We start from the raw sequence: 27,373 nt of genomic DNA, 5'->3' as shown, positions 1-27,373 counted from the left end.
GGCTGCAATGATTAAAAACTCCCAGCAAACTGTACATAAGGTACAGATCAGCAAGAAGTCTCAAGGGAAATCTTCACAGGGAAGTTCCAATCAGGAGACAAGATGCAATAAATGCAAACTCAAATCGCATGCAACCAAGGACTGCTATACTAAATGTTTCAACTGTGGTGAATTGTATCATACTGCTAAGGACTGCCGTAAGAAGACGAAACGCAAGTCCTGGAAACAGAGTGGTAAATCTACACATCATGTATCAACAGACTGCAACAACAGCGATTCAAACAGCGATTCAAACCAGGACACAGAACAGTTTGTGAGTCGAAATATTTACTATTGTGAATTGTCGGAGAAATCCGTAAGTTTAGATGACCAGTTAAATGTTTTGTTTCAAAAATCTTCAAATTTGGGCAACAACCTGACAAGTATTGATGATTCTAAAATTCAGGATGATGATAATAGTGTTCTGTATGGTAGTAATTTGCATGATGATTCGCATGTTGATTTGCATGACAATAACATTATTTTGCATGATAACAGGTTTTTGCATGATAACACTGTTTACTTCGATAACGTGAACTTTTTGCGTGATTCTAGACCCCTGATCAAGGTTTGGATCAATCGCCGAGAGTGTCTGATGGAGTTTGACAGTGGATCAAGTGTATCTGTGTGCAGTAGAGAGATGCTGAAGAAAGCTGGTGTGGAGTTTAAGTTGAGAAGTAGTGATAGGCAACTGCGTGTGGCGAATGGTCAATACCAGCAGGTATGCGGTAAAGCAGTTGTGGAAGTGGCGATAAACAACCAGATTGTGAAAGGGTTGGAACTGTATGTGGTGGATAATCACTTTCCAGCACTGTTTGGACGCTCTTGGATTACAGAGTTTTGTGGTGAAAACTGGTTAGAAAAGTTAGTAACGAGAACACAGGGCCAAACAGCAGAAGTTGGACAGCTACAGAGACCAACAAAAGAGGTTGAACTGGAGAGAACTGATGGAAACTGTAGCGCACACGAAGGAGAATTTCCTGGGACTCAAGAAGGAGTACGAACAGTGAACGTGTTGGGAGTTATGGAATCAGAACCAGTGACAGATACCGCCAAGAGAAAGTTTAAAACTGGACAACGATGTGAGGACGAAGAGACTGCTCCTGGAACACATCAGTTGAGAAATTTTGTTAGTGTGGACGATGAAACAGATCCTGGAACACCAACAAAGATACGGACAGTACAAGAGATAATGTCTAGTGACATCTTCAAAGATGAGTTAGGTCTGGTAAAGAACTATAAAGTGCAACTCCAATTGAAGGAGGGAAGCAGACCTGTCACGCAGAAATCAAGAGCAGTACCTTTTGCTATTAAAGACTTACTGGAAAAGGAGTTAGACAACATGGTGAAACAAGGAATTTTGAAGAAAGTCAAAGAGAGCCCATGGGGAACTCCAGTTATGCCAGTGAAAAAAGGAGACGGTGTGAGAATATGTGGAGACTTTAAAGCAGTCAACAAACTATTGGAAATGAAACATCACCCGTTACCAACTACAGAAGAATGTTTTGCAAGCGTTTCGGGAGGAGAAAAGTTCTCAGTCATAGACATAAAACAAGCGTACAATAACGTGGAGCTATCAACAGAAGATCAACTCATCACGACAATGAATACGCATATGGGACAGTATGTGTGGACGCGCTTACCGTATGGAATAAATAGCAGCGCAGCAATCTTTCAGAATCTGATGGACAATGTACTACGGGGTATACCTATGGTTTGCTGTAGGATAGACGACATTTTAATATCAGGAAAGAACGATAAAGAGCACTTAGATAATCTGAATAAAGTTGTGAGAAGACTGGAAGCAAACGGTTTCAGATGCAGACTGAATAAATCTAAGCTGATGCATGAAGAAGTGATTTATCTAGGACACAAGGTGAACAAGCATGGTATGTCACCAGTCAACAGCAAGATAGACGATCTGTTAAAAGTACAGGCACCTGAAAATGTGAAAAATTTAGTAGCATTTCTGGGAGCAGTTGGGTATTATCGCAAGTATCTACCAGATTTGTCGACAATAATCGCTCCATTGGACGAGTTGAGAAAGACTGAAGTTGAATGGCGATGGACAAAGACTGAACAGAAAGCCTTCGAAGAATTAAAGAAATTACTTTGTTCTGACAGAGTATTGACGTTCTACAACCCGCTGAAACGTTTGAAGCTGGATACAGACGCAAGCAGCGTGGGTTTGGGAGCTGTATTGTCACACATAGATGATGATGGAACAAATGAACGTCCGGTTGAATTTATTTCAAGGACATTATCGAATGCTGAGAAAAAATATAGCCAGATTGACAAAGAAGCTTTAGGGATAGTCTGGGCTATAAAAAGGTTTCATATGTATCTGTATGGAAGACACTTTGAACTAGTGACGGATCACCAACCGTTAGTACATATATTTGGACCTAAGAGAGGCATTCCAGAGATGACGGCGAACAGATTATCCAGATATGCACTGCTGTTACAAAATTACGATTATAACATAGTATACAGAAATACAAAAGAGCATGCTAATGCTGATGTAATGTCCAGATTCCCGAAAAAAGTCATTCATGTGGACGAGCCAAACGAATGTGAAGAGGCATTTTCTTTGACCATGGAGGACGCACTGATAGATGCAAAAGAAGTTGCCCGGGAGACATCCAAAGACATTATTCTGAGCAAGATAGCGATGTACATTGTAGATGGCTGGCCGGAAAAGATAGACAAAGATCACAAGGAGATGAAAGCCATGTACGACAGAAAGAACCAACTCACGACTGAAAAAAGATGTATCACATGGGGAAATCGTGTAATCATTCCACATAAACTAAGAGCAGAGGTTCTTAAGATGCTACACCTTACACATGTAGGGATGACTGGAATGAAAAGCCTGGCTAGAAGCTATGTGTGGTGGCCAGGAATAGACCAAGATATAGAGATTTTAGTTAAAGCATGTGCATCCTGCCAAAAACACGGGAAAAAGTTACCAAAAGTCATCGACCATCCCTGGGTTAAATCAACAAGACCCTGGCAACGAGTACATGTGGACTTCGCTGGAGAATTCCAAAATAACTATTGGTTACTGATGTACGATACTTACTCAAAATGGCCGGAAGTTATCAAGATGTCTCATAACACTACTGCGCCAGCTACGATAAAAGCAATGAGAAGAGTATTTTCAAGAACAGGGGTACCTTGGGTTCTAGTCAGCGATAACGGACCACAATTTATCAGTGAAGAATTCAAGAACTTCCTAAAGAAGAATCAGATAAGACATGTTTTGTGCCCATCATACTCCCCGAGGAGTAACGGAAGCTGCGAACGGTTTGTCCAGAGTTTTAAGTCAGCGATGAAAAAGATGTACGAAAAGTCTAAGGATTTAGATTTAAATCTCGCTAACTTCCTAATGGCATATAGGAATACTCCACACTCTGTAACTAAGCAACCACCAGCAGTAATGATGTACGGACGAACTTTACGATCTAAGTTACATCACCTCAGACCCAGTGATCAGATGGAAGCGGAACGACTGGATGTTGATAATGAACAAAAAGTTGTTGACAGTAAAAGAAACGAACGTGTATTTGAGGAGAAACAAACAATATGGGTTCGACCGGACACTCGGAAAGAGTACGAACCAGCAACGATTGAAAAAAGACACGGAGAATCACTGTGGTATGATGTGAACTACAAGGGCAGGATCATAAAGAAACATGTAGATGCGATGAAGAAACGGTTAGTGCCAGTAATCGAGTTACAGAAGCAGCAAATTGAGATACCAGAAAGAAACACTGAGCCGAGGAATATTGAACAACCTGTGATAACAGTTCAGCAGCAGCCGGGTCCAAGTAGAGAAGGAGCGCCAGCTGTGACTAGTAACCAACCGACACAATCTAGCACTCAGATCAGTGGTCAGGAGCCAGTTAGACGCTCGGGCAGGTTGAGTGCAAAACCTCAGATCAGGTATAATGCAAACACCGGGTTCGTGAACCCGTGAATCTTGCATGTATTGTAAAGCACTTTTTTGTTTGTTTTGTAAAGCACATTTTTTATGCACACGTGTAGTACACTTTTATACTTTTGTACAGCATTAAATTGTTTAAAAAAAATTTTGTAAGCAATCCAGGGTGTTCAGAAACAATAATAGACCTGAGGAGATTATTTAGCGCTATTATGACAGTGTAATCCAGGAATTCTGTTTTTAAACTAGTAATTCATTGACGTAGGGCGCGACGCCAAACGGGATTTTAGTGTACAAGTTTTATCTCAACGAACATTTTATGTAATTTTAGTGCGCGGAGCACGCACGTATCATTTCGATTTCGTTCGATTTTATCCTGAAAAGTAAATTCATTTGTGAAGGGAAGGTGTAATGTATTATTGATTATAATATGACGATGTATATTTCTTATTACTAATCAATCTATTTCAGCCTCTATTTAGAGGTCTAGCAAGACAGTCTATTTCATTGGTCCATAACAGTGATATAATCTGACCCCCTAATAATTGGGGTTCCCCTTTGTCGTGCTAGCCCTTAAATGGGCCATAACTTGGCCAAATTGTGTAATCAACTTGAAATTTTGGGAATCACTTGAATTATTATACCAAATGTCATGTGTCTGTCAACTTTGGAGTTCCTAGTATAAAGTGTTGTCATTTTATGGCGACAATAATTAAAACTAAAAGGAGAGAGTGACGTGCCACACCCTCTGAAATCAATGAAATTTGGCGAAACTTTCAGAAATACTAAGTTTGACCCACATGTGAAGGTCGCTAAACTAAATGTAATATTTCAGGTACAAATTCTACTAGTACGATTCGATGCAGTGGAAGAGGTTGAAGTTGACGTTTAAGCAGTCACCCTGCCGAACAAGAAATCAGTCAGGCAAAGAGGCTAGGTTGACTAGAAACTCAATCACTATATCCGTGAAACTTGCTGGAAGCTATGTGAGTTATTTTACCTCCTTATTTCAAATGACCTCCAAACCAATTACATTGAACTTTGAAGAGGTGAAGAAACCATTAATATTTACTGAATTAAATGCGACTATAAAACCGAAATAGTAATATACTGCTGACTACAAAGAAACATCTTACATGGGGCCAGGCTCATATAAGTGTTCATATGTTAGTGTTCATAGCCGTTGAAAATATGGCGGAATGACAGGCTGAATGTGGCCCAGTAGAAGAAAAAAACATTATAATTCTTTCCGACCATAATAGAAATACAATTAAACTAGAATGAAACAAAGAGTATTACATTTTTAAATTAGTCGAGTCAACCAAATTTTACAGAGAAGCTGGACATTTATACGACAATTTAAACGCAATGTGTATGCGCCGTGATCAATGGTCACGGCGCATAACCATTGCGCCGTGACCGTTGATCACGGCGCATAACCCGTAAGATGCTGCGCACATTTTTGATTTTAAAATGGCGGGAACACATTTCAACTGCCATTGTTATACGATACATTGAAGTGCATAGTGGAGTGTGTGGTCTGATAGTAGACAGAGGATTTATTTGAAACATTCCCGGTGCCTTCAACTGTTCTTTGCACTGACTATTTGATCGCTTAAACGAATAGGCGAGCCTTCAACAACATTAGTTTCAATGTTTTCATAGTTTTATGATGCAAATATGATTTTTCCATTTACTTAACTGATAATACCCCCAATATCTTTTCAGGTGTGGAGGTCGGACCGAAACTGTAATCAGACACTAAACATTAACGAGGACCAATTATTTTACTCCTTTAATGATGAATAAAGATCGCTGATTGCTTTTACTAATATATAGTGTTAAAATGAAAAAGAAACTGTTGAGACGAAAGAGAAAAACGCACTCATTTATTTATAGTTTTATGTCTTAACAATGTTATTCGAAAGCTAATTTTAAAAGCTGGCTCTGAATCCTTGCTAAATGATTTGGGAAGGTGTAAGGGCTTAATATGCCTGTAGACATCATTTTCAGTGGGTTTTATGAAGTTTATGATTAGGGTATATTTTGGGACTGAAATAAACGCAAGACCTTCGACGTTTCTATTCCTACTGTTTTTTTAATTTAGCAAATATACAAAAAAAAATTATACTGTCGTAAAGATAAAATGTTTAGTTATCGGATAGATACTTTAAAATTAAGTATTAAAATAACCGAGCTAAGATATTCAATGTTAAACTCAAAAATGTTCACGCGTTTATGAAGAAATATCTAATTCTGCGCGTAGTTTTTTGGTCACAACTATGGCAAATTTTTACCAATTTTGTTCATAATTTCAAAATGTTATTTAGTAGACAAATTACTTACGGACTAAATCCTTATTGTTTATTCAAATCTAAAAGAAACAACATTTATTTAACTTCAAAATTGTTCAATCTGAATACGAGCTAATTACGACGAAGGGAGGTCACAACACTGCGCGCAGGAGTGAAAAAATCAGGTTTTTTGTTGTAGCGCGATCTTCTCGCAACCCTAAATCGGTGCAATGCACCACTGGGCCTCGCCAAGCTAGGAAGGATTGACATCATGAATCAAGGTTTTTTGCAATTTACATTTTAACAAAAAAAGGTTAGTACCAAAAATAATAGTAATGAATAAGATTTGACCTATATATTAAGAACTCAGTTACATATCTTATTGACCATTGTTAATGATCTGACCCGGCGCGCGCTACTTCGTAGCTCTTGCCATCGGGCCATAACATTTCGAGAAGAAAGCGGCGCGCGCTACTTCGAAGAAATTTAGACGAGTAACATCCGTCAACATATCTTAGAAAGACTTGTCATACGTTGTATGACCCGCCGCGCACGAAGTGCGCGGCTCCCCCTGTAGCGTCGAAGACCGTAGTGAAGCGACCGTGGGGGTCACCGCGTGATACAAAGAAAGACTCAGTTACATATCTTAAAAAGCGCTTGCGCTTTGAGGTATTAAAGACAACGGTTATTTCGATAAGGGGGGACAGAGGGCCCAAGTTGCGATATAAACCAGACAATATTGAAGATTTAGATTTAAATATTGAGCCCTTTGGCTAGAGAATACTTTTTTGAATATTTTCGATAGTTTTTAATATTGGTAATATTAATGAATTGTAATTGATTGATATGTAATATTTAGGCCCGTGGCCAGTTTTCACATCTATATTAAGAACCACAATTATTGTTTTTAGAGGAGAAAGAGGAATGAAAAGTGGGAGTATAGTTAAAATATCAGATTAAGATATTAATTCGGAGCCAACAAATTGAATTGGCTACTTTTACTATTACTACTTTACAACAGTGATTTCTCTCCGTGGAGACAGAGGTGCGAAAAAAACATTGTTGATATAAACAGTCTAGATCTTAACTTGGAGCCACAAGGCCAAGGGTAATTTTTGATTGTTAAGGGAAATTTTTGAAGGAAAGAAAAATTTTTTGAAGGAAAGAAAAATTTTTATTTACCACAAAACAATCAATACATAATGTTATATTCATAAATAAATTCAAATTTCAATTTCAAACACATATACAGTACGCCGCGCACACAGCCACAATTTTCAATTGTTCAGAAATTCGTAGGTCAGCTGTAGGCGCCGCGCACAGGATCTATTTAATTGTTATCTTACAATTACATGTCGCATTTCTTAATTACTAGAGCCAAAATTTCAGAAGCAAAATAATTTAAAACATATTTCTGTCGTTCACGCAGTACAGGCCGTGAGCACTACGATCTAATTAATAGATCGAATAATAATAATGGAGAAATTCCAAAAACCGCGCGCTCGATATTTGTGAATTCTTAAAGGGTTGATTTTATATAGGGTCATTGCTATATTATGTGTATATTGTTTGAATAATTTTACATTACTACTACACAAAGGGTTTTTATGAAATTTTCTAACATCTTTATTGAATTTTTATATTGAATTTATATATTGAATTTTTATATTGAATTTTTATATAGGGTCATTGTTATATTATGTGTATATTGTTTGAATTTTAATGTCAACGATCATATGATTGTCATGATCAGTTAAAGGGAAGAACCCAATGCAATATTAGCTTTCTTAACAGCTTCCCCTCGCACCCTTAACTGCAATGATGTGAGGAGACTGCGAAGTAGAAAGAAACAATGTCTTGTAAAAAAACCCCTTTGCATGCTAATATTGTTGGCATCTTTTGTTCAATATTTGGGCTGCTTCCCGCTTGATGTCTTTGGTGCAGCTTGGCTCTGAGCCTCCTGTAGCCAAGAGGACAAGGGGTTCAAATGCTGCTTTCTGAGTATGATACAACATGCTGATGTGGATTTTAAATGATTCAGTCAGTGATTGAGCTAGGAGTTGAATAACTCATTCAGCAAACACGACAGAAGGCGGGAAAGTGAGGCTCCTGCTGGCCTAAAACCAGTCTATACCATTGAAAAACCCATGTTGGTCCTTCTTGTTGTGTGGAAGATGGCATTATTTATAATTTGATTATCCTTTTTAAGCAGATGATAACATATGAAAAAGGCTCCTACACTTTTTGGCTTGGTCACTACAACAAAACCTGGAGTGACTACTGGCTACTGGCCGAAAGACGTGGGCCAGTGTAATCCTGATGAACAGCTGACCGTTCGGCCCATAATACAGCGTTTAAAGCTACATCTGGGGTTGAAGTCCCAGACATCAAAAGAAGTCAGATAGTGTGGAAAAAAAAAAAAAAAAAAAAAGGGGGGACCCCCAACCCATGTAGCTGAGACACCTCACAGCAAGTTGACCAAAGTGGCTCTTGCTTGTGATCGGTGCATCAACTACCCGCCGAAGCGGTGGGTTGGGAGTCCCCCCTGGGATCATTTCGTCCGTAAAATTGTATACAATATAAAATAGTACAGTAAAATATCTACAAAATTTACATAAACAAATCTAGGAGACCTCAAAGCTCGTCTTCTGGGGAATGAGGTTGAAGGATACGTCTTGCAGTTCAAGATGCTGGGCTGTTGACCTTCCTCTGATTCCCCTCAGTCAGATAGTGTGGATGATTCTGGGTCTGAAAAGACTAGAGAATTGAGGTAATAGTTGGTTTAGTCTTATGACATGGAACTCCCACAATCTACTTGCTTGATGATTCAGTGAATGTGAGCTTTATGTGTCGTGAGATTAGTCAGTAGTATGGCTTACTCAGCAGAGAATATTCAGTGAGGTATTGTTTAAAATTTGTTGTGTGACACGACTCCCTAATCCTCATGCAGCATTCTCTCAGGGGAATCTTACACACTGTTGTCTTGTGAACAATCCGTGACATGTAGATAGGGTTTCGGCGAGGAGATAATGGGTGGCTGAGAGGTGTTGACTGTTGGTCAGCAGCTAACTGCTTCCATTCTGTTCTGAACCCTGATTTCTCAGCCACCAGGTTATCAGGGTCGTGGGAATGAGGAATGAGGATCAGGAGTTGAGTGCCTCTCTGTCCGTTGGTACACTTGGTGTAGACTACCATAATTCGATACTCTTACCACCATATCTTCTTAATGTATTATTTGAAGCATCTAAGTTGTATAGAAACGTTTTTTTGTATTATTTTAAAATTCAATTAATTATTACATACATAAATCAATTGTTACATTTCAGCCATGCAAGATTACAATGACATTATTTTGATATATTATAACTAATTCATAAATGGTACTGCAATATAAGTTGCATACTGTGTCGCCAGATGACAACTAAATAAACTAGAAAAATAGACTTGGATATATAATTTAATTAATTCGGCTGAACTAACATATAGCACATTAACGTTGGGGCCATCTACAAAATTTTAATGACGAACAATAAGGGGTCATTCACATATTACATAATCAATATTTTATCAATTTTTACCCCCTCTGTAATCAACTGTAATCAAAACCCACCCCTCCCCCTCTTGACAGCTAAATTAGGTAATCATGGCCCTCCCCCCTCCCCCCCCCCCCCTTTTGACTTATTTCCCTGGAAAACACTTTTTTCTATGTGATCATTATGATGAGCCAAAATCATTATGATATCCGGCCAAGCACCTTCCAAACTACTTACTTTAGCAGCCGGATACCCAATCCATTCCTATTGATCACTATCAGAGTGAAATTGAGTGGAATTTGAATTAAAATATTGTCAAATTGTTATTATTCTAGAGGATTAAAAAATTGTTGACTACGTAATCAACAGCCAAAACCCCATAATCAACTGTAATCATTTGGGAACCCAATCCCCCTCAGCTGATTAAGTAATATGTGAACGAACCCTAACAAAAAAATCAAACATATCATAATAATTTTAAGTATTGCTCATTACAATTTTGTCACAACTGAGAACAAGAAAATGAGGTACTAATAGGTGATAAGGTCTCAAGTGCATTTCGAGGCACAAGATCTGAGCTAACAAGCAGTCATGAAGCATGCTCCTCAAGCATGAGATCCAAGCGGAGACAAGCCCTCATCCAACCCTAAATATTTGATCTAAAAGCATTTGGGTGAAGTTGTTGTTTTGTGATTACAGCTGATTGGGTGCCCTGTTAACTGTGCATGTGTGGGAATTATATCTAATTGGCTGCAGTTGTTAGTCACCCTAGAGCTCTCTCTTAATTTTTAGAGCTAGTTGGTGTGTAAGAATGGGTACCCAGCAATATTTATACTGTTATTGCTATGTGACATAATTCACTTAATCTACTACACATCTTTCACAGCTCTGAACTTGAAGCAGCCGTTTGGCAAAGTTAATTAGATAGACCACTGAATAAAGCATTTGTTTTCAACCAATAACAGACTTGCACTGCCATTGTTAATTTAGGTCATTTTTTTTGGAATTGTTAAGAGAAGACCAGTCCACATTGGAAGAAAGAAAAGATGATACTAGGAAATCAAAATTTTTAGGAAAACAAAATTTACATTTTATTACAATGAATAATAATATCATAATAAATATAAGTAAACATCCGATAATAAACTTGTTAGAACCATTATAGCCCAAGATGCTCTACTAACAAATAAAAAGAACTTTCAGGTTCATGGTCCTTTGAACGCGCATGCATAATAAATAATAATAAAATTTGGTTGCTTAAACACAAAATCTAAGCCCAGTGGATAAACCACAAAACTTATGCTCTATTGTGTGAAACAAAGATATTAGATCAAGATAACTATCAAGGAGTGTATGCATAGGACATAAAAAGTTTTGGAACGAAGATGACATGCTTATGAAGCGAGCTAACAGTCTAATTGCTAATAAGTTCAAAAATATCATGACATTAGGTTGCATCCTAAACAGTTTAAGCAAATAACATAAAGTTATACTGTCAATTAATCGCTCATGCCATAACTTTTCTTGAACAGGTGAGTTTTTAATAATGTTTTGAACAGATCAACATCAGAACAAGTCTTAATTTCAATTGGTAGTTGGTTCCAGATTTTCGGAGCAACAGTCTGAAACGCTCTTGGGTGCGATCTTGTAGATCCAACAGGTAGGTGTAAGGAGGAAGTTCTTCTGCTACTCGAACTAACAAATGTTACTAGATCACACAGATATGCAGGACACACTTTCCACATGGTTTGACATGCGGGTTAACAGAGTTATCAGCATAAGACTCATATTTACCCAGTATTTTACATTGAATAGGTCTAGAACGAGCACATGACATAGGCCATACCAATCTAGAGCTCTATAATTCTACGTCATATTAAAAACTCTACAAAAAAATACGAAAACAAATTTTATTAAATATTCAACATGACAGTCAATATAACCGAAAATTTTCTGATCGGAAACATGTAAAGGGAATTTATTTTCAATTCTTTTACTGCTGGCTGCAACTCAAGTGCCAAAAATTCGAGGTGCCGGGCCTAAACTCTAAATAGTTTTTAAGGAAAATGAAATTTAACGAGATAATTTAGCATGCTGACCTCATGGGATATTACAATTATACCTGTTCTGGTTCCAGACGTCGCGTAGGTTAGTACTTAAACCAAAAGCAGTTGGCAAAAGAAGCTAGTTGCCTGTAAGAGCTTTACTAGCACCTGATTTACCACCTTTGGGGCACACACAGGCCTAAAACCAGCTGAACACAAAAATATATTATCGTCACTAGGTAGGTGGATTGATTCCCAGGACATTTATCAGCACGCAGCACTAATATGAAGTTAATTATCGAATTTAGATTTGGCATGTGGAACGTTGAATATGTATAAGTTGGTCGTTAGAAAAATTGAATGTTTAGTAATAATCAGTTAATTATTTAAAATAATCCATTATATTAAGGTATTTGGTATTGGTACTACTATATATAAGTTGAACTCAACATGACATTAGTTGATTTAAAGTCAAATATAAATTTGCTTGAAGTATGGGACAGGTTTGACAGAATACAGCGACAGGAAGACGGAGGCACAGGAGGACAATTATGCACCATACGGACAGAATACTGCAGCCAAGTTGACAGTTGACGATAACTTGATTGGAAATGAGTTCTCTTAAATATATAAAACATTGTAAGACTTGTTGAAATAGTCTTTAATGGACCCCAGGTTACCTGTACCTGGCTGGTAATACATTAGGGGGACCTCATGGCTCACTAGCTCCCTGACTGCTTGAATACTTGTTGTTGTTTAAAATGAAATTTCAAACATTTGCCTTGTTAATTTTTTGATGAGTAGAATATGATATTCAGAGTAAGAGCTTGAATTTACTGCAATTACAAAACTCCTGAGTTGTATTAAACATAATATTTCTTCACCAATCTGAAGGGCTGAAAAACAATGAACCTCGTAACTGTTGCACTTCTGGGCTAAAATGCTTTTCGTGTTCACAAGCTTGATTCTGAACTTATAAAGAACTCATAAGTGTCAGGTGTTATATTATCACCAAACTTTCACTTTATCTTTTAAGACAGAAATAGTATTGACGTAATTTTGTTACTATCTGGCATTTGTTGCTTGAACTCTGCTACGATTTTTGGACCACTTTCCTCAAACGTTTTTGTTATGTTTTCTATTATTACCATTTTTTATAAAAGGCTTTTATAGGTCGCACATATAAGTTACTAGAAACCTGCTAGTCGAAAGCTCTGTTTGAGGAAATTTATGTTTAAATTTCCTAAATTCTAATCTCCTTTTTTTTACAACCCTGCTAAAAATCGTGAGGTTTCAACTCTATTTGCAAGCTGAAATTGTGGGCAAGTTGTTCAGATCACATCTATTAATTATTTTTGCGACTTATGAAGGCCCCTCGTAGTATTTTTCGCCCTCCTATTTTTATTATTATCAGGCTGACCGATTGCTAAGAGATCATTCAATACATTTCTAATATGTTTTGTCTTTTATCACACAGAATTAGACAATTGATTGTGCTTGAACTTATTTCATTAGACCATTATATGTATTTAGTTTCAAATATATCACAATTCAGAAATTAATGTTATTGTTTTATTACGTTCTACGTTACATTACATTATTATATAATTGTAATTACTTCCATTAGTAGGAGTCATGGCATGTCCTGCCAATATATCGGACGACTATCAGGTGATTCTGATAGGAGCAGCAAGTGTTGGCAAAACATGCATCATAAAGAAATGGACCCTTAACGAGGTGAACTGGTTATTTAATATACTGCTCATATATTTTGGATGTAATATTTTATGATCATTACTGTAGAAGTACTTGATAAGTTATTTTACGTCGTGTCATATTGTGATTTGTGTAATAGTTTTTTGTTGGTTAAACCCAAGTATCTTACAGTTTTCGGACGAATACATTCCGACGAAATACAGCAAGGATCACAAGGAAATAGAGGTCCGAGGAAGATTGTGTAAAGTAGAGATACTGGACACGGCAGGACTCTCCCAGTACTGGGGAATGAGGGACAACATGATCCGCCAAGGTTAGTTTACCACACAAATATCAGAGTCAGTGCTTTTAGGAGTTGAAGGATATTATTCATTTAAAATTGGAATAAGGATTATACAATTACTACTAGCTGTACTTCTGTGCTGTGTCAATCATTCATCGTTCATACTTTAAAAAAGCCGCCTTTTTTGTGATCGTGATCATCGATTTGGAAATCAACTGATCGATCTCTGGTCTTTGGATGAGATCACTGAGACAGCAGGTAGCAGAATTTGTCTGGGACCGGGATCACTCTAATTTTGCCAAAACTGGGGGTCCTGTCATTTATGTGTACTGGATTTTCATTCATATTTAAATACAAACTTGGGGGGGGGGGGGGGGGGGGGGGGGGGGGGGGTCCAACTACAAAAAATACGAACGCACCCCTAAAATTTCAAATTCGTATTCGTATTTTTTCGTATTTTTTCGTATTTTTTACAAATCGTCATTTTGATAAATAGAAGATCACACATCTTCGTAATTAATCAGATCTAAGCTCAACTTAGCAGTGAAGAAACATTAAAATAATATGTAAACCATCATGTATCATACATAAAACCTGGGGGTGCAACAACAAAAACGATGAACTCACACAAAATTTTGAAAGTCGCTCCCTCTTTATCGTTTTTTAAATTAAAATTTGGGATATATTCTGATCAATTTTATGTTTTATTGGAAATTGGTCCATTTAACTGGGGGGGCCGGGGGGGGGGGGGGGGGGGTGGGGGGGTACAACCCGATTTCCGATATGAGGGTTGATGAGGCCAAAATTGAGAAATTTACAGAATCGATCTCTAAAACCTCTCAGAAGTGATATAATTCAACCAGAACCCCTACATAATACGTATGATATATTTTGTGATGAGAAAACGAACCAATTGGACATTTCATTAGTATGTTTTATGTGTTTTTCCACTGCAGGGGCTAGTATGCTCACTACTAGTTGGAGTTATCATGTACTCCCAGACCCGAGTGCTTTCGCCTCTTGTGAAATCGATTGTTTCTGCTCATTGATTTTATCCCTGTTACTTGTTATTATGTATTAGTACAACACTAGGTGCCGGGTTATATTTTGTGGTCCGGTCTTTAAACATACCATAATATCACTATAGTACACTGCACCTTAAATGTATAGTAAAGTACATTTGTATCGTGACACATGCTTATCATTGGCTTGAGTCCTCCTCCTCCTCCTCATCCTAAGTCTTCTTCCTCCTGAGTCTTCCTCCTCCTCCTTCTTCTCTTCCTAAGTCTTCTTCCTCCTGAGTCCTCTGAGTCCTCCTCCTCAGTCCTCCTCCTCCTTCTCATCAGTCCTCCTTCTCCTCCTCCTAAGTATTCCTTCTCCTCCTCTTAAGTATTCCTCCTCCTCCTCCTCCTAAGTCTCCTCCCCCTCCTCCTTCTCCTCCTCAGTCCTCCTCCTCCTACTCCTGAACTCCTTCTCACCAGTCCTCCTTCTCCTCCTCTTAAGTATTCCCCCTCCTCCTCCTGAGTCCTCCTCCTCATCCTCCTCCTCCCCAGTCCTCATCCTCCTCCTCAGTCCTCCCCCAGTCCTCCTCCTCCTCCTCAGTCCTCCTCCTCCTTCCTCAGTCTTCCTCCTCCTCAGTCCTCCCCCAGTCCTCCTCCTAAGTCTCCTCCCCCTCCTCCTTCTCCTCCTCAGTCCTCCTCCTCCTCCTACTCCTGAACTCCTCCTCCTCAGTCCTCCCCCAGACCTCCTCTTTATCAGTCATCCTCCTCCTCCTCAGTCATCCTCCTCCTCCTCAGTCATCCTCCTCCTCATCCTCCTCCTCCTCCTCCTCCTCAGTCCTCCCCCAGACCTCCTCCTCATCAGTCCTTCCCCAGTCCTCCTCATCCTCCTCCTTCTCCTTCTTATCAGTCGGCCTCCTCCTCGTCCTCGCTCTCGTCCTCAGTCCTCCTCGTCCTCAGTCCTCATCCTTTTACTCCTCCTCCTCCTCCTCAGTCATCCTCAGTCCTTCTCCTCCTCAGTCATCCCCCCAGTTCTCCTCCCCTCCTCAGTCCTCGTCCTCAGTCCTCCTCATAGTCGTCCTCCTCGTCCGCGTCTTCCTTCTCAGTCCTCCTCGTCCTCCGTCCTCCTCGTCTTTAGACCTCCTTCTCATCAGTCCTTCCCCAGTCCTCCTCCTCCTCCTCCTTCTCCTCCTCCTAAGTCTTCTTCCTCCTGAGTCGTCCTCCTGAGTCGTCGTCCTCCTCCTGAGTCGTCCTCCTCATCCTCCTCCTCCTCCTTCTCCTCTTCCTTCTCCTCATCAGTCCTCCTCCTCAGTCCTCTTCATAGTTGTCCTCGTTCTCGTCCTTAGTCCTCCTCCTCAGTCCTCCTATTGAGTCCTCCTCCTGAGTCCTCCTCCACAGTCCTCTTCCTCCTCCTCAGTCCTCCCCCAGTCCTCCTCCTCATCAGTCCTCCCCCAGTCCTCCTCCTCCTCCTCCTCAGTCCTCCTCCTCCTTCCTCAGTCCTCCTCCTTCTCCTCAGTCCTCCCCAGTTCTCCTCCTCAGTCTCCTCCCCCTCTTCCTTCTCCTCCTCAGTCCTCCTCCTCCTCAGTCCTCCTCCTCCTCAGTCCTCCTCCTCCTCCTCAGTCCTCCTCCTACTCCTCAGTCATCCTCCTCCTCCTCAGTCCTCCCCCAGACCTCCTCCTCATCAGTCCTTCCCCAGTCCTCCTCCTCCTTCTCCTTCTTATCAGTCGGCCTCCTCCTCGTCCTCGCTCTCGTCCTCAGTCCTCAGTCCTCCTCGTCCTTAGTCCTCATCCTTTTACTCCTCCTCCTCCTCTTCAGTTGTCCTCAGTACTTCTCCTCCTCAGTCATGCCCCCAGTTCTCCTCCCCCTCCCCAGTCCTCGTCCTCAGTCCTCCTCATAGTCGTCCTCCTCGTCCTCGTCTTCCTTCTCAGTCCTCCTCCTCCTTCCTCAGTCCTCCTCCTCCTCAGTCCTCCCCCAGTCCTCCTCCTCAGTCTCCTCCCCCTCCTCCTTCTCCTCCTCAGTCCTCCTCCTCCTCCTACTCCTCGTCCTCGTCCTCCTCAGTCCTCCCCCGGACCTCCTCCTCATCAGTCCTTCCCCAGTCCTCCTCATCCTCCTCCTTCTCCTTATCAGTCGGCCTCCTTCTCGTCCTCGCTCTCGTCTTCAGTCCTCCTCGTCCTTAGTCCTCATCCTTTGACTCCTCCTCCTCCTCCTCAGTCCGTCTCAGTCCTTCTCCTCCTCAGTCATCCCCCCAGTTCTCCTCCCCCTCCTCAGTCCTCGTCCTCAGTCCTCCTCATAGTCGTCCTCCTCGTCCTCGTCTTCCTTCTCAGTCCTCCTCGTCCTCAGTCCTCCTCGTCTTAAGACCTCCTCCTCATCAGTTCTTCCCCAGTCCTCCTCCTCCTCCTCCTTCCCCTTCTTATCAGTCGTCCTCCTCCTCGTCCTCGCTCTCGTCTTCAGTCATCAGTCCTCCTCGTCCTTAGTCATCATCTTTTTACTCCTCCTCCTCCTCCTCAGTCCTCATGGTCGTCCTCCTCATGGTCGTCTTCCTTCTCAGTCCTCCTCCTCCTCCTTCACCTCCTTCTCCTCCTCCTCCCCTTCCTCCTCAGTCTTACTCAGTCCTCCTCCTCTTCTTTTTCCTCATCAGTCCTCCTCCTCCACTTCAGGGGATCATGTTTGCGAAAAGCGGAAGGCTAAAGGTAAACACTTTATCACGGCTCCAACGTTCCAGGACCTTATAACTGGCCTTGAAGGGATGGTTCATTATCTAGTCCAATGTGCAACTAAGTACAAGGACTGTGATATTGCTCCCTGGCATTTTGTTTCCGACTCTTGCGAACAATTGTTTGCTTTCCTTCGCACTGGCTTCCACAAAGGACGCCAGAGCAAGGAAAAATCGGTGCCTTGAGCTTGATGCGAAAGGCAGCCATCTTGTGGCGAATGACGTTGCACACACTCGGGGGAAGACACTGATTCCCAATCCCAACCAAACACGGGTGTACAAGGGCAGAGACACCAGCCTCAAGAAACTTAGGAAAGCACTCAGGGAAGGCATCGACATGGGGAAGGATATGATTCGTGCTCACACAAAGCTGTCCGGGTGCGAACTCGATATACCTACTGAACCCGACTGTTACACTCTAGTTGATGATGAAGACAGGGAAGAGGCTGAGCTTGAGGCCCCCAATGATGATGATGATGAAATGGAGATTTATAACCAGTCAACTGGAGTTCTCACAACCGACGGCCGTTGGTACCATGTTGATACTGCTGCTGAGAAGTTCATGAACGACGGTCGGTCATCAATGGCAGGTCATACACGCCAAAGGAGAATCAAAGGCTACAGTATCGCCAGGGTGTCACTTTCTCGGCCATGCGAATCGCTTGGAAAAGACTGTAAACGTGTATCTGTTGGTATCAAGGGCTGGTTCGACAAGAAAGATTCAAGCAAGCTGTCAAGTTCCGCGGGCAGGCTCTGTTCATGTCAACATCGCATATATTCAGCAAGGCTGACAGGTCGTCTGTCTGCCGTGTACCCACTAACTCCTTTTGTTCTACCCATCAGAACTATCATGTTTGGGTGAAGTCTGATGTAGATTGTAAGATTTATCTATCAAAAGAAGTTTTGAAGATCACTAAGAGAATTTGAAGTTTTTCTCTATTTAAATCCTAAGGAATTTAAGCTGTTACTATAACCATGACTACTTTGTGTAATAAGTTTATCTAAGGAAAGATCTGATAGAATATTAATATGAATGTGCCATATATAGTCTATATATTATAATATATAATGGGTTCAGCCGAAGCTGATTAAATTTCGTTTTAGGAACCCAACTTACCAGACTTTAAAAGTATGCGTAATGCGTATTTGGCAATAATATTCTGTGATGTAGCATTCAAAGACCTTTATAAATCACAATTAATACATAATAATATCTGAATTGTGATAATATCCCAGTGATTTTGACATAAATACGCTTACTTGAGATTGACAAGCAGCTAAACTCCAATTATTAATTAGTAGGTAATCGTAGTATTGTATTTTCATTTGTTCACCAGTTTTGCTGCATCTTATTTATCTTCTGTGATGTCATACAGTGTAATATACAAAGATACAACGGAGAAAACCAATGGATTTATAGATCCATTTCTCTGGGATATTTCTTTATTTTTAGAGTAAAAAATGTTGGTAAAAAATACGAAAAAATACGAAAAAATACGAACGCACCCCTAAAATTTGAAATTCGTATTCGTATTTTTTGTAGTTGGACCCCCCCCCAAACTTCTGGAACAGTCTGTTTTTATTTACTGTTATGTCAAACCAAAATAAGAACCATCATCATCGCAACCATTTTCAAGATGTCTATCAGACCTATTTTTCTCACATTTTGATTAATTGCTCAAATTGGTAAACTGGTAAATTGGCAACCGGTGTAAAATTAAAACATCGGGATTCTTGACGTGTGACGAGAAGGCGTGGATTTCCATGCTTCGTTTGGGCTTTCAGGATGCAAAGCTAGATTTCTCAAGGGTTGTATGCTACGATATATTATTACGTTTACACAGTTTATTAGAAAAGTCCGGGATTATACGACGGAAGTATTCCACGTCGGGGAACTTTAATTGCTCTGTGCAGATGTTTGCAGAAAGTAGTTGCTGCGGAAGATTTGAGAAATTTTATCTGCTTGCAGGGACTACTTCGGCTGTAGAATCTTGAACTTTCTTGGAATCTTGGCACTCCACACAAATTATCCTTACCAGCTTCAATTAAAATCTCACGTTGCGTTGCCATACAAAATATATATCAACAAGTTAAGGTTTTTTAAACCTGTAAGATGTCATCAAGATATCAGTCGTTTTCAAGCGGAAATTATATTTAGATCTGTACGTTGTTTTTCGTGTCTCAAAATTAGATAGACCACAGTATAATAGTTAGTGACCTGTTATTGTTCTCTATCATTTCGTAGAAACAGTTCTATTGTCCAATTACATCGTAAGAATTCTGATCTGTTTGGATCAGGGTGATTAATGTAGCGGGTATAATAGTTGGAATCTAATTCTAATGATGAAAATGAACACAATCCTGAAAACGGACTTATCGTTCACAGATTTATCAATCACACACATGTGACATCATTTAAAACTCAAATTCCAACCCAAATTCTGGTGCTCCGCTCGATCAACTAGGATTGAAATCGTTTGCCCGTAATAACCTGATGTGGTGTGACTACAAAAACACTAATACATAAAACATTTGGGACTGTGTGAATCCAGTTATTATCCTATTCTTGGTTGATAATGCGTCATCTTACGACTTCTTACTTCTTAGATTAACTTATAATATTTTTAAAAGTTTAAAGATACAAATATTTATCATTTCAGCTGACGGTATTATGATTGTTTTTTCAATCACCGACGAAGGGAGCTTCGAAATGTTGAAGGAACTACACCAACAAGTGGAGAGGAATATTAGTGAATCAGTGAGTAACTTAAACTACCACTAAGGATTGGTCCCATAGTTTCTAATATAAATAAAATCCGTCAAAAAGACGTCATATAAAGATATAAGGCGTCGTTTAGTATAGTTACCAAACCCCTAAAAGTCTAAATTTATTTATATAGTCTAACTACATAAAATGCGAATATAATAGATTTGTAACAGTTACGGATGTTATACTTCTATGCTTGCGCTTAAGATTAGGATCGAGGGCCACGTACCGGGCCCTCCAAATTAAAAATATCACTATCAGCAAGAGGTTCAGTATATAACACAAATTGCCAATCAAACATTCGAATTATAGCTCTATCAACTGATTTAAGAATAAATACCCATCATTCACGAATTCCAATATTGGGGTCCCATAAAATAATAAAATAAGCCCAGAATTAATATTGGAAACATTTGCAGAGCTGCGTGCTCCTGGTCGGAAACAAACACGATCTTAGTGAAACGAGGAAAGTTACCTACGACAGTGCCTGCTCTTTCTCAGAAAGTCTCGGTAAGTCTGCTAAAGCAGCGAATCAGATTAAGACAATGTGCATGCAGATTTTAATGATATGTATAGTGCCGGTTCCGAGGACAACTAGGGATTTTATAAGAATCTCTGTGGAAAAGGGATAAAACACCGCATGAGCTTGTCTTGCCATGATACAGTGCTGTAATCTGCACATTTATTTAGTCTGCAAGCGATAATGAACTTTCATTTGTGAAAAACTAACATATTCCTGCCCTGTCACTTGTTGCTAGCCCCATTTTCCTGCAAATCCTTACATTTGAGATGATCGTATTGTTGAAACAACATGATAATCTCAAGCGAGCCTAATCGTCCTGTTTGTTACAAAAGTTTCTAAAGAAGCTATTTAACTACTTTACTGTCACTAAACATATGCTAAATGATCAAGCAATATTTGATCACTAAATAATTCAACTTGACATGTAAACAAGAAATGCGGCCGCTTTTCTTTTATGTGGATGGCCGCTCAATTTCCCGATCCGTGATGGCGTATTATATCATATTCCATACCACCTGGGGAGTGGCATGGGGACCCCAGTCTTTACTGTTTATAAGCATGCATATATGGCGGAGTGACATGCCGAGCGCCGCCCAGTTAATATAATTCCATGTTGAATTTGAAAATCGTGCATATTTCTAATGCATAAACAATAAACATATGGTTACATTGTAACCATATGTTTATTGTTTGAGCTACTGTTTTAATTGATGACGGAGGTCATTAGATTAACATCATTATGACTTATTACTAATTAATAATGTAATCAATACTGTTTTCAATTTTTACGTAAATGTAATTATATAAATAAATGTTAAAACGTGAGTGCCGAGTTCGGGGTATACATATGTATTAGATAGAACTCATCACAGTAACTTATAACTCTCTTCAGGATTGAAATACATCGAGACCTCTGCCAGGGTGGGACACAACATTGTGGAGGCTTTTGTCAGCTTGATAGGGGTAAGTACTCTGACATCGGCCATGTCAGTTCTTAATCTATCAACCATATAATGGCATATCCGTAAAATGTTGAAAACCTTAAACTTATATGATGTCTATCAATATTATATGATGTCTATCAATATTAAACTTATATGATATCAAACCTGCTGAACCAGTGTTGCAAAGTAAAAATTGTGTATTTTTTGTACATTTTTTAGTGTAAATTAATTTATTAATTTGTCACTTGTACACATATCACAAATTATTTTATTATAATAAAACCACTTCTGTGAAATGGTTATTTTGACTTGAAATATTTGAACTAAATATGAATTGATTGTGGGTATAAAATACAATTTTGTTTTTATTGTATGTTACTTGTCTTATATGAGTATTATATGGCATTGTATTCGATAAGTTAAATCAACTTGCTGAGTGCTCGCACGATATCTTTCATTTCAGTTGTTACTGTTGGCGACTAAAATACGAAATAAATATTATACCTACAAACAATAGCAAGTTCTAGATGCTCTGGCCTCTGACTGTATAAACTAAGTTGTATGTTATAATAACCTGGTTTATTATTTCAGGCTATCATGGATAAAAGGTTACAGAAAGTTCCGCCACAGAGGACCCAGACTAAGAACACCAAATGTCGGGTCATGTAATTCTCTAGATTACAATCACGTGTTGTGCGTAGCGGCACTCTCCATTAATCATGCGCAAGGGATGCACTTGAAGGCAGGATAATCACAGACACACAATCGTGTCTCCAACTGCTCAGCTCTAGAGAGCTTGATACGCCAAATAAATGACATTGTTTTTGCTTAAAATATCGTTGGTTTCTTCACTTTTACCAATATGAATAAGTTATTGTTAGTTGAATATAGCCATTGGTTTTATAATAAAGTGGCCTTAAAGTTACACACATAACACATTATGACGTCTTCTACTTTGGTGGGGAACTAAATTGTGGAATGTGGCGGCACATGTTGTGGAATGTGGCGGCACATGTTTCGTATTCATGGCCAAATTTTTATTTATTACAATAACTTTAATAACTGCCTTAAAATCAGAAGACTTTAACATTCCTACAATGTCTGTAATTAAATGTTTTCTAAGTTGAGTTATCAGAATGACTCTTCCTATTCCTAAATTTCTAACTGAACTAATTTTGGCTAATTAAATTAAATGAGCAACTCTGGAGATCAAAATTTTATAGCTTGACTTTTACGCCACAGTCTCTATTTACAGTTTCTATCGCACGATGATGCACGTGATAGCACGTGTCGTGATATCACGTGACGTGATACCACGTGTCGTGATACCACGTGTCGTGATACCACGTGTCGTGATAGCACGTGACGTGATAGCACGTGACGTGATAGCACGTGACGTGATAGCACGTGACGTGATAGCACGTGACGTGATCGCACGTGTCGTGATACCACGTGTCGTGATAGCACGTGTCGTGATACCACGTGTCGTGATACCACGTGTCGTGATACCACGTGACGTGATACCACGTGTCGTGATACCACGTGTCGTGATAGCACGTGTCGTGATAGCACGTGACGTGATAGCACGTGTCGTGATAGCACGTGTCGTGATAGCACGTGACGTGATGGCACGTGATCTCCATATGAAAAACAACCAGGGTTAGTAGGCAGTTTTGTAATATTGAGTGGTGATAACAACACTATATTATTATATGTAATTAAGCAATTGGTAGTTCGAAGAAGAAGAGTCTCGATATGATAATATATATTTGATGCTGAGCTTTACTTAGGTTACAATGGATGATAATCTATGTAGGGCTATAAAGCAGCCTAGGATATAGGAAGTTATTTCAGTTGTATCAGCTTAATAACTTAATAAGTAAGTTAAGTTATTGCTCAAGTTAACCGAACATCCAAACCGTATGCTAAAATGCAGTTCTATGTTAGGTTGTATACCCGTGAAATATAAGCTGCACCGTTTTAGCAACATATATAGTTTGGATATATAGGTTGTGTATCTCATTTTAAATGTGTAACAATGTGGTTCTTATAAATTACTGCGGCCTAGATCCGTTTATTCTATTATAACAGTACGATGCAAAAATTTAGGCAATATTATTTGTATAAGGTTTATTATAATTTGTAATTAACTGGAGATGATGAATGTAATAGATGGCTCGCGAATGCGCGTGTGCGCTCGAGTGCGTGCACGTGCATTGCACGGTGGCCAGGTTGTTAAGATATGTTATATTATCCAGTTGAAGTTTCGTTAACCTGTGTCTGTGCCCGTTAAATGATATGTTAGGTTTATTAAAATAAAGTTTTGTACGTTTTAACAAAACGAAAAGCAATGGGTATATAGCTGTTTCTGTTTTATGAAGTTATAATTAGGGTTTGGGGTACGAATACAATTTGGTCAGAGTAAGATTGAAGTGCAGAGCTCGATTTTAATGCTATAATAACCGTTGTGCCGCAGGTGTGTACATTTATATACCTTTCTCAGTTTTATTGAAAGTGAAATTTTTGCTCTGAAGAACAATTTTCATATCACCGGCTCTACTTCTATTGTTAGAAATTATGTCAATTCATATCCCAGTGGAATGTTAAGAAACATTTTAACGTTCCTACAAGAGAATTCTTGTTTCCAATTATTGGTTGAAGGCCTTCGGTTTCTTGGATATCTGTCTGCACTTTTGGAATTACTCTTTACTGTATATTTTTATAAATTTTAACAAAAGTTTTATTTAAAGTTGATGTCAATTTACTGTTTCTCTAGCGTGTAACATCGTATCTCTCCAGTATCACAGAACTTGTTTCTTGGCCATGTCATCGAAATTAGGAAGCTTCAAAAATTCAAAACTTTTGGTCGCTTGAACTGTATGTATAAAACGTGGTGTCGTGGCGACTGAATAAAAATGCAGTAAACTGCGATATAATGGGCCCGTATATTTTAACATCTCTCACACTGCTACCTCCAGCCCAAACGCTTACAACGAATTCATTATTGTTACACAACTTTTGCAAACTAAATTAAACAGATCTTAGTATGTTCATAGGATAATAATAATAATTATAATAATCTCTAATTATAGACCCCTACTGTTCGTTCGTTGCTGTGAATAAATTATAAATTTCTGCCTTAAGTTAACTATAAAATTAAACCCCGGCCCGGCCATCTAAACCGACTATTTAATTAAATTCACCACACAGAATTAATTAAAAGCTTCCCAAAAGTTTCATTCAGTGTCATGACTCATGTAGGTAACATGGTATGTTAACCCACTACCCCAGATAGGTTCTGAGCAGTAAAACTTCGTTCAGTTTGTTTTCAATGAAATTTTTAGACATACTTACGGAGAGTAAATTCATTTTAGGTTTATGCAGAATCTTTACTATAGAAAAGTACGTATACAGTAAATAATTATAATAATAAATAATAATAAGAATAAATTATATATAAATAATATGCACTTTGTGATTGTTTCTCCCATTTTTCTTCCCTTGCATTGCAAGCCCTGTCTCTTGTAAGAACAACCACTTTTGTAGATACATTCAGTCTCTACGTCTTTACCCTCTGGTCCCTAGGGTCAGCTGATCCCGGGCCAGAGGAAGTTTACCGATTGCCAAGGTTTGATGCCTAGGCAGTCAAGACCTCTTATTGAGACCCGATATAATAAATTGAAGTTTAATAACACCACTTTTAAGATAAAACTTTAAATACTCAGCAGTGTTTAATCTAAACATCCCAGAAAAGTACTCGAGTAAGATAAGGACTGGTAAAGTATGCTTGAAAATATATCGCCTAGTCTAATGACAGAAAATGATACTTAAATATACAGGGGGGGGGGGGGGGGCCAAAAGTCAGTACCCATACGTTGGCCCTAATAGCTCAGTCACTGAGTGCCCAATTGAAATAATTCTTTCTGGTATGACTTACTACCACCACTGGTTCGAGTTATTTGTCAAATCGAAAAATATTCGTGTTCATTTATTTCAAATGAAGGTTCATTTTCGCATTTATTTGATAGTTTGGATAGTCCGATCGAGCCAAATTGTATTGATTGGTGTTTGGCCCCTTAAATTACGTTTGTCCTGAAAAAATGAGAGTTCTAGCTTCTCAGATGACCGAGATATGAAGCAAAACGAGTTTGTTCATTACGTGTGATCAGGTGATTGGGTTGAGGCTAGATCCGCATTATGGGAATCGTGTAGAGAGCCCAATTACGGTGTCGTAGTTGGGTAATCATTGAGTACCCAATCAATTTTGCTAACGAGATAAACAAATTGCTTGATAACTTCGTCATTTTAAATCCGTTTCGCACCATCTTTTCAGATTATATTAGTATATTCCGGTTTAAATGACCTATTGCAATATGTTACAACAGAGTATCTAACATGTTCACAAACACCAGTATAAGCAATTCAATGTTGAATGGGTGTGGCCCCCAAAAATCGAATTTTCAAATTTTCGTGACGGAATCCTCGAACAAGTAGGTACAGTATTAATGCGTTTCATACAAAGTTATAACGAATTCTTCATGTCGTGCATCCTGGGTTTGGACAGGATATGCCCGCTTAAAATATTTCCATCACGTTACATTACATAATTCTCAATAAATGTAATAGATTTGTAGTGTTGTAATTAGTTTAATGCCATCTGCAAAGCAACAACTCTCAAATATAAAACACGGCAGTGGTATAAGACCCAACGTATGGGTACTGACTTTTGGCCCCCCTGTTTATTTAAGAATCGAACACCAATATTGACCAAAATAAATTATCAATAATGTTTTTCAAGTTCATGAAGGGGCAGTTTAAACAGAGAAGTTGTTAGAAGAGCTTTAAATGATTCCAGTGATTATAAAAATCTTCAATAAATTTTTTGAATCAGTTCCAAATGTTTGGGTCCTTTGACGCTAGTCAAAGGATAATTGTATTGGCGTCATAAGGATGATGCATTGCACTTGGATTATAACCATTTACCTAATTTGCGACAAAATAACTGTCCACGAAGGCCTTCCCCGAATATTTCTTGCTTTCATTCACTGATTACTATATCCGAACGTCACCAAAATTTTGGGGTCTATAATATATGTAGAAAATGAGAAATTTGAACAAATTGATAAGGATGTTACATGATGCACTGATGAAAAGCAATTTGCCACAATTTGCCTTGAATAAGTTTGAATAAGTTTCAAGCTTGAATAAGTTTCAAGCTCCTATGATTGCATACTCAGCTACTTGTCAAATTGAACGACAACTCCTCATGATGGATGATACATCATTTATTCTCCAGTAAATCAGAAATAAATATTCGAGAAAATTCGGAGGGATCTGATGTATTTATTACAGGCTGTGATTGCAAGAGGTTTCAAAACAAAATACATAAAATAATACATAAATTGTATTTAAATTTAATCTTACTACCTAGGCCTAGGTATTCTCTGGGAATGTCGGAATTTAATAGCACCCAGCGTCGGCTAATAGATATAATATTTTCAGTTGAAAATTCCACTGTGAAAAGAATTGCCCGTTTTTAGAATAAATACTTAGCCATCTTCATTCTTTAATGTAT

The 27,373-nt window shown here is 38.9% G+C and overlaps 3 protein-coding genes and 1 long non-coding RNA gene across 7 annotated transcripts in view; 3 read left to right on the top strand and 1 right to left on the bottom strand.

The window, feature by feature from the left end:
• The window catches only part of LOC134815355 (eukaryotic translation initiation factor 2 subunit 3, Y-linked-like), a 71,320-nt gene that overhangs the window by 18,289 nt on the left and 25,658 nt on the right, over positions 1-27,373 (bottom strand). The window contains exon 1 of one of the 4 annotated variants that reach the window (XM_063823899.1): positions 26,410-26,431. The exons of 2 other annotated variants lie outside the window; for them this stretch is intronic. The gene's annotated coding sequence lies outside the window, so the exon portion shown is untranslated. Of the gene's footprint in view, positions 1-22,057; positions 22,062-26,409; positions 26,432-27,373 lie in introns of those variants that run through there. One more of the 4 variants, XM_063823889.1, reaches the window with a different exon arrangement.
• LOC134826077 (uncharacterized protein K02A2.6-like) lies at positions 635-4,018 on the top strand. Its single transcript, XM_063838342.1, has one exon. The coding sequence runs from the start codon at positions 635-637 to the stop codon at positions 4,016-4,018; it is 3,384 nt and encodes a 1,127-aa protein (XP_063694412.1).
• LOC134819553 (uncharacterized) lies at positions 4,806-6,207 on the top strand. The gene is made up of 2 exons (XR_010160783.1): positions 4,806-4,968; positions 5,711-6,207. It is a non-coding gene; the product is annotated as an uncharacterized LOC134819553 (long non-coding RNA).
• On the top strand, positions 13,486-24,558 carry LOC134815415 (ras-related protein Ral-B-like). The gene is made up of 6 exons (XM_063823953.1): positions 13,486-13,591; positions 13,742-13,883; positions 20,225-20,322; positions 20,751-20,841; positions 21,747-21,817; positions 22,390-24,558. Exons 1-6 carry the CDS (start codon positions 13,490-13,492, stop codon positions 22,465-22,467), a joined length of 582 nt encoding a protein of 193 aa, XP_063680023.1. The 5' UTR covers positions 13,486-13,489; the 3' UTR covers positions 22,468-24,558.

This window comes from Bolinopsis microptera, chromosome 1 (genome assembly GCF_026151205.1).
Source record: "Bolinopsis microptera isolate Bmic1 chromosome 1, MBARI_Bmic_1.0, whole genome shotgun sequence".
NCBI lineage: Eukaryota > Metazoa > Ctenophora > Tentaculata > Lobata > Bolinopsidae > Bolinopsis > Bolinopsis microptera.
This window is presented reverse-complemented; position numbering and strand designations above follow the sequence as displayed.

Excerpts from the sequence above, each read along its gene's own strand:
- LOC134826077 (XM_063838342.1), top strand. The coding sequence starts at position 635 with ATGGAGTTTGACAGTGGATCAAGTGTATCTGTGTGCAGTAGAGAGATG.
- LOC134815415 (XM_063823953.1), top strand. The coding sequence starts at position 13,490 with ATGGCATGTCCTGCCAATATATCGGACGACTATCAGGTGATTCTGATA. Across the intron at positions 13,592-13,741 it reads AGAAATGGACCCTTAACGAG|TTTTCGGACGAATACATTCC; the intron begins GTGAACTGGTTA and ends AGTATCTTACAG. Across the intron at positions 20,323-20,750 it reads AGAGGAATATTAGTGAATCA|AGCTGCGTGCTCCTGGTCGG; the intron begins GTGAGTAACTTA and ends AAACATTTGCAG.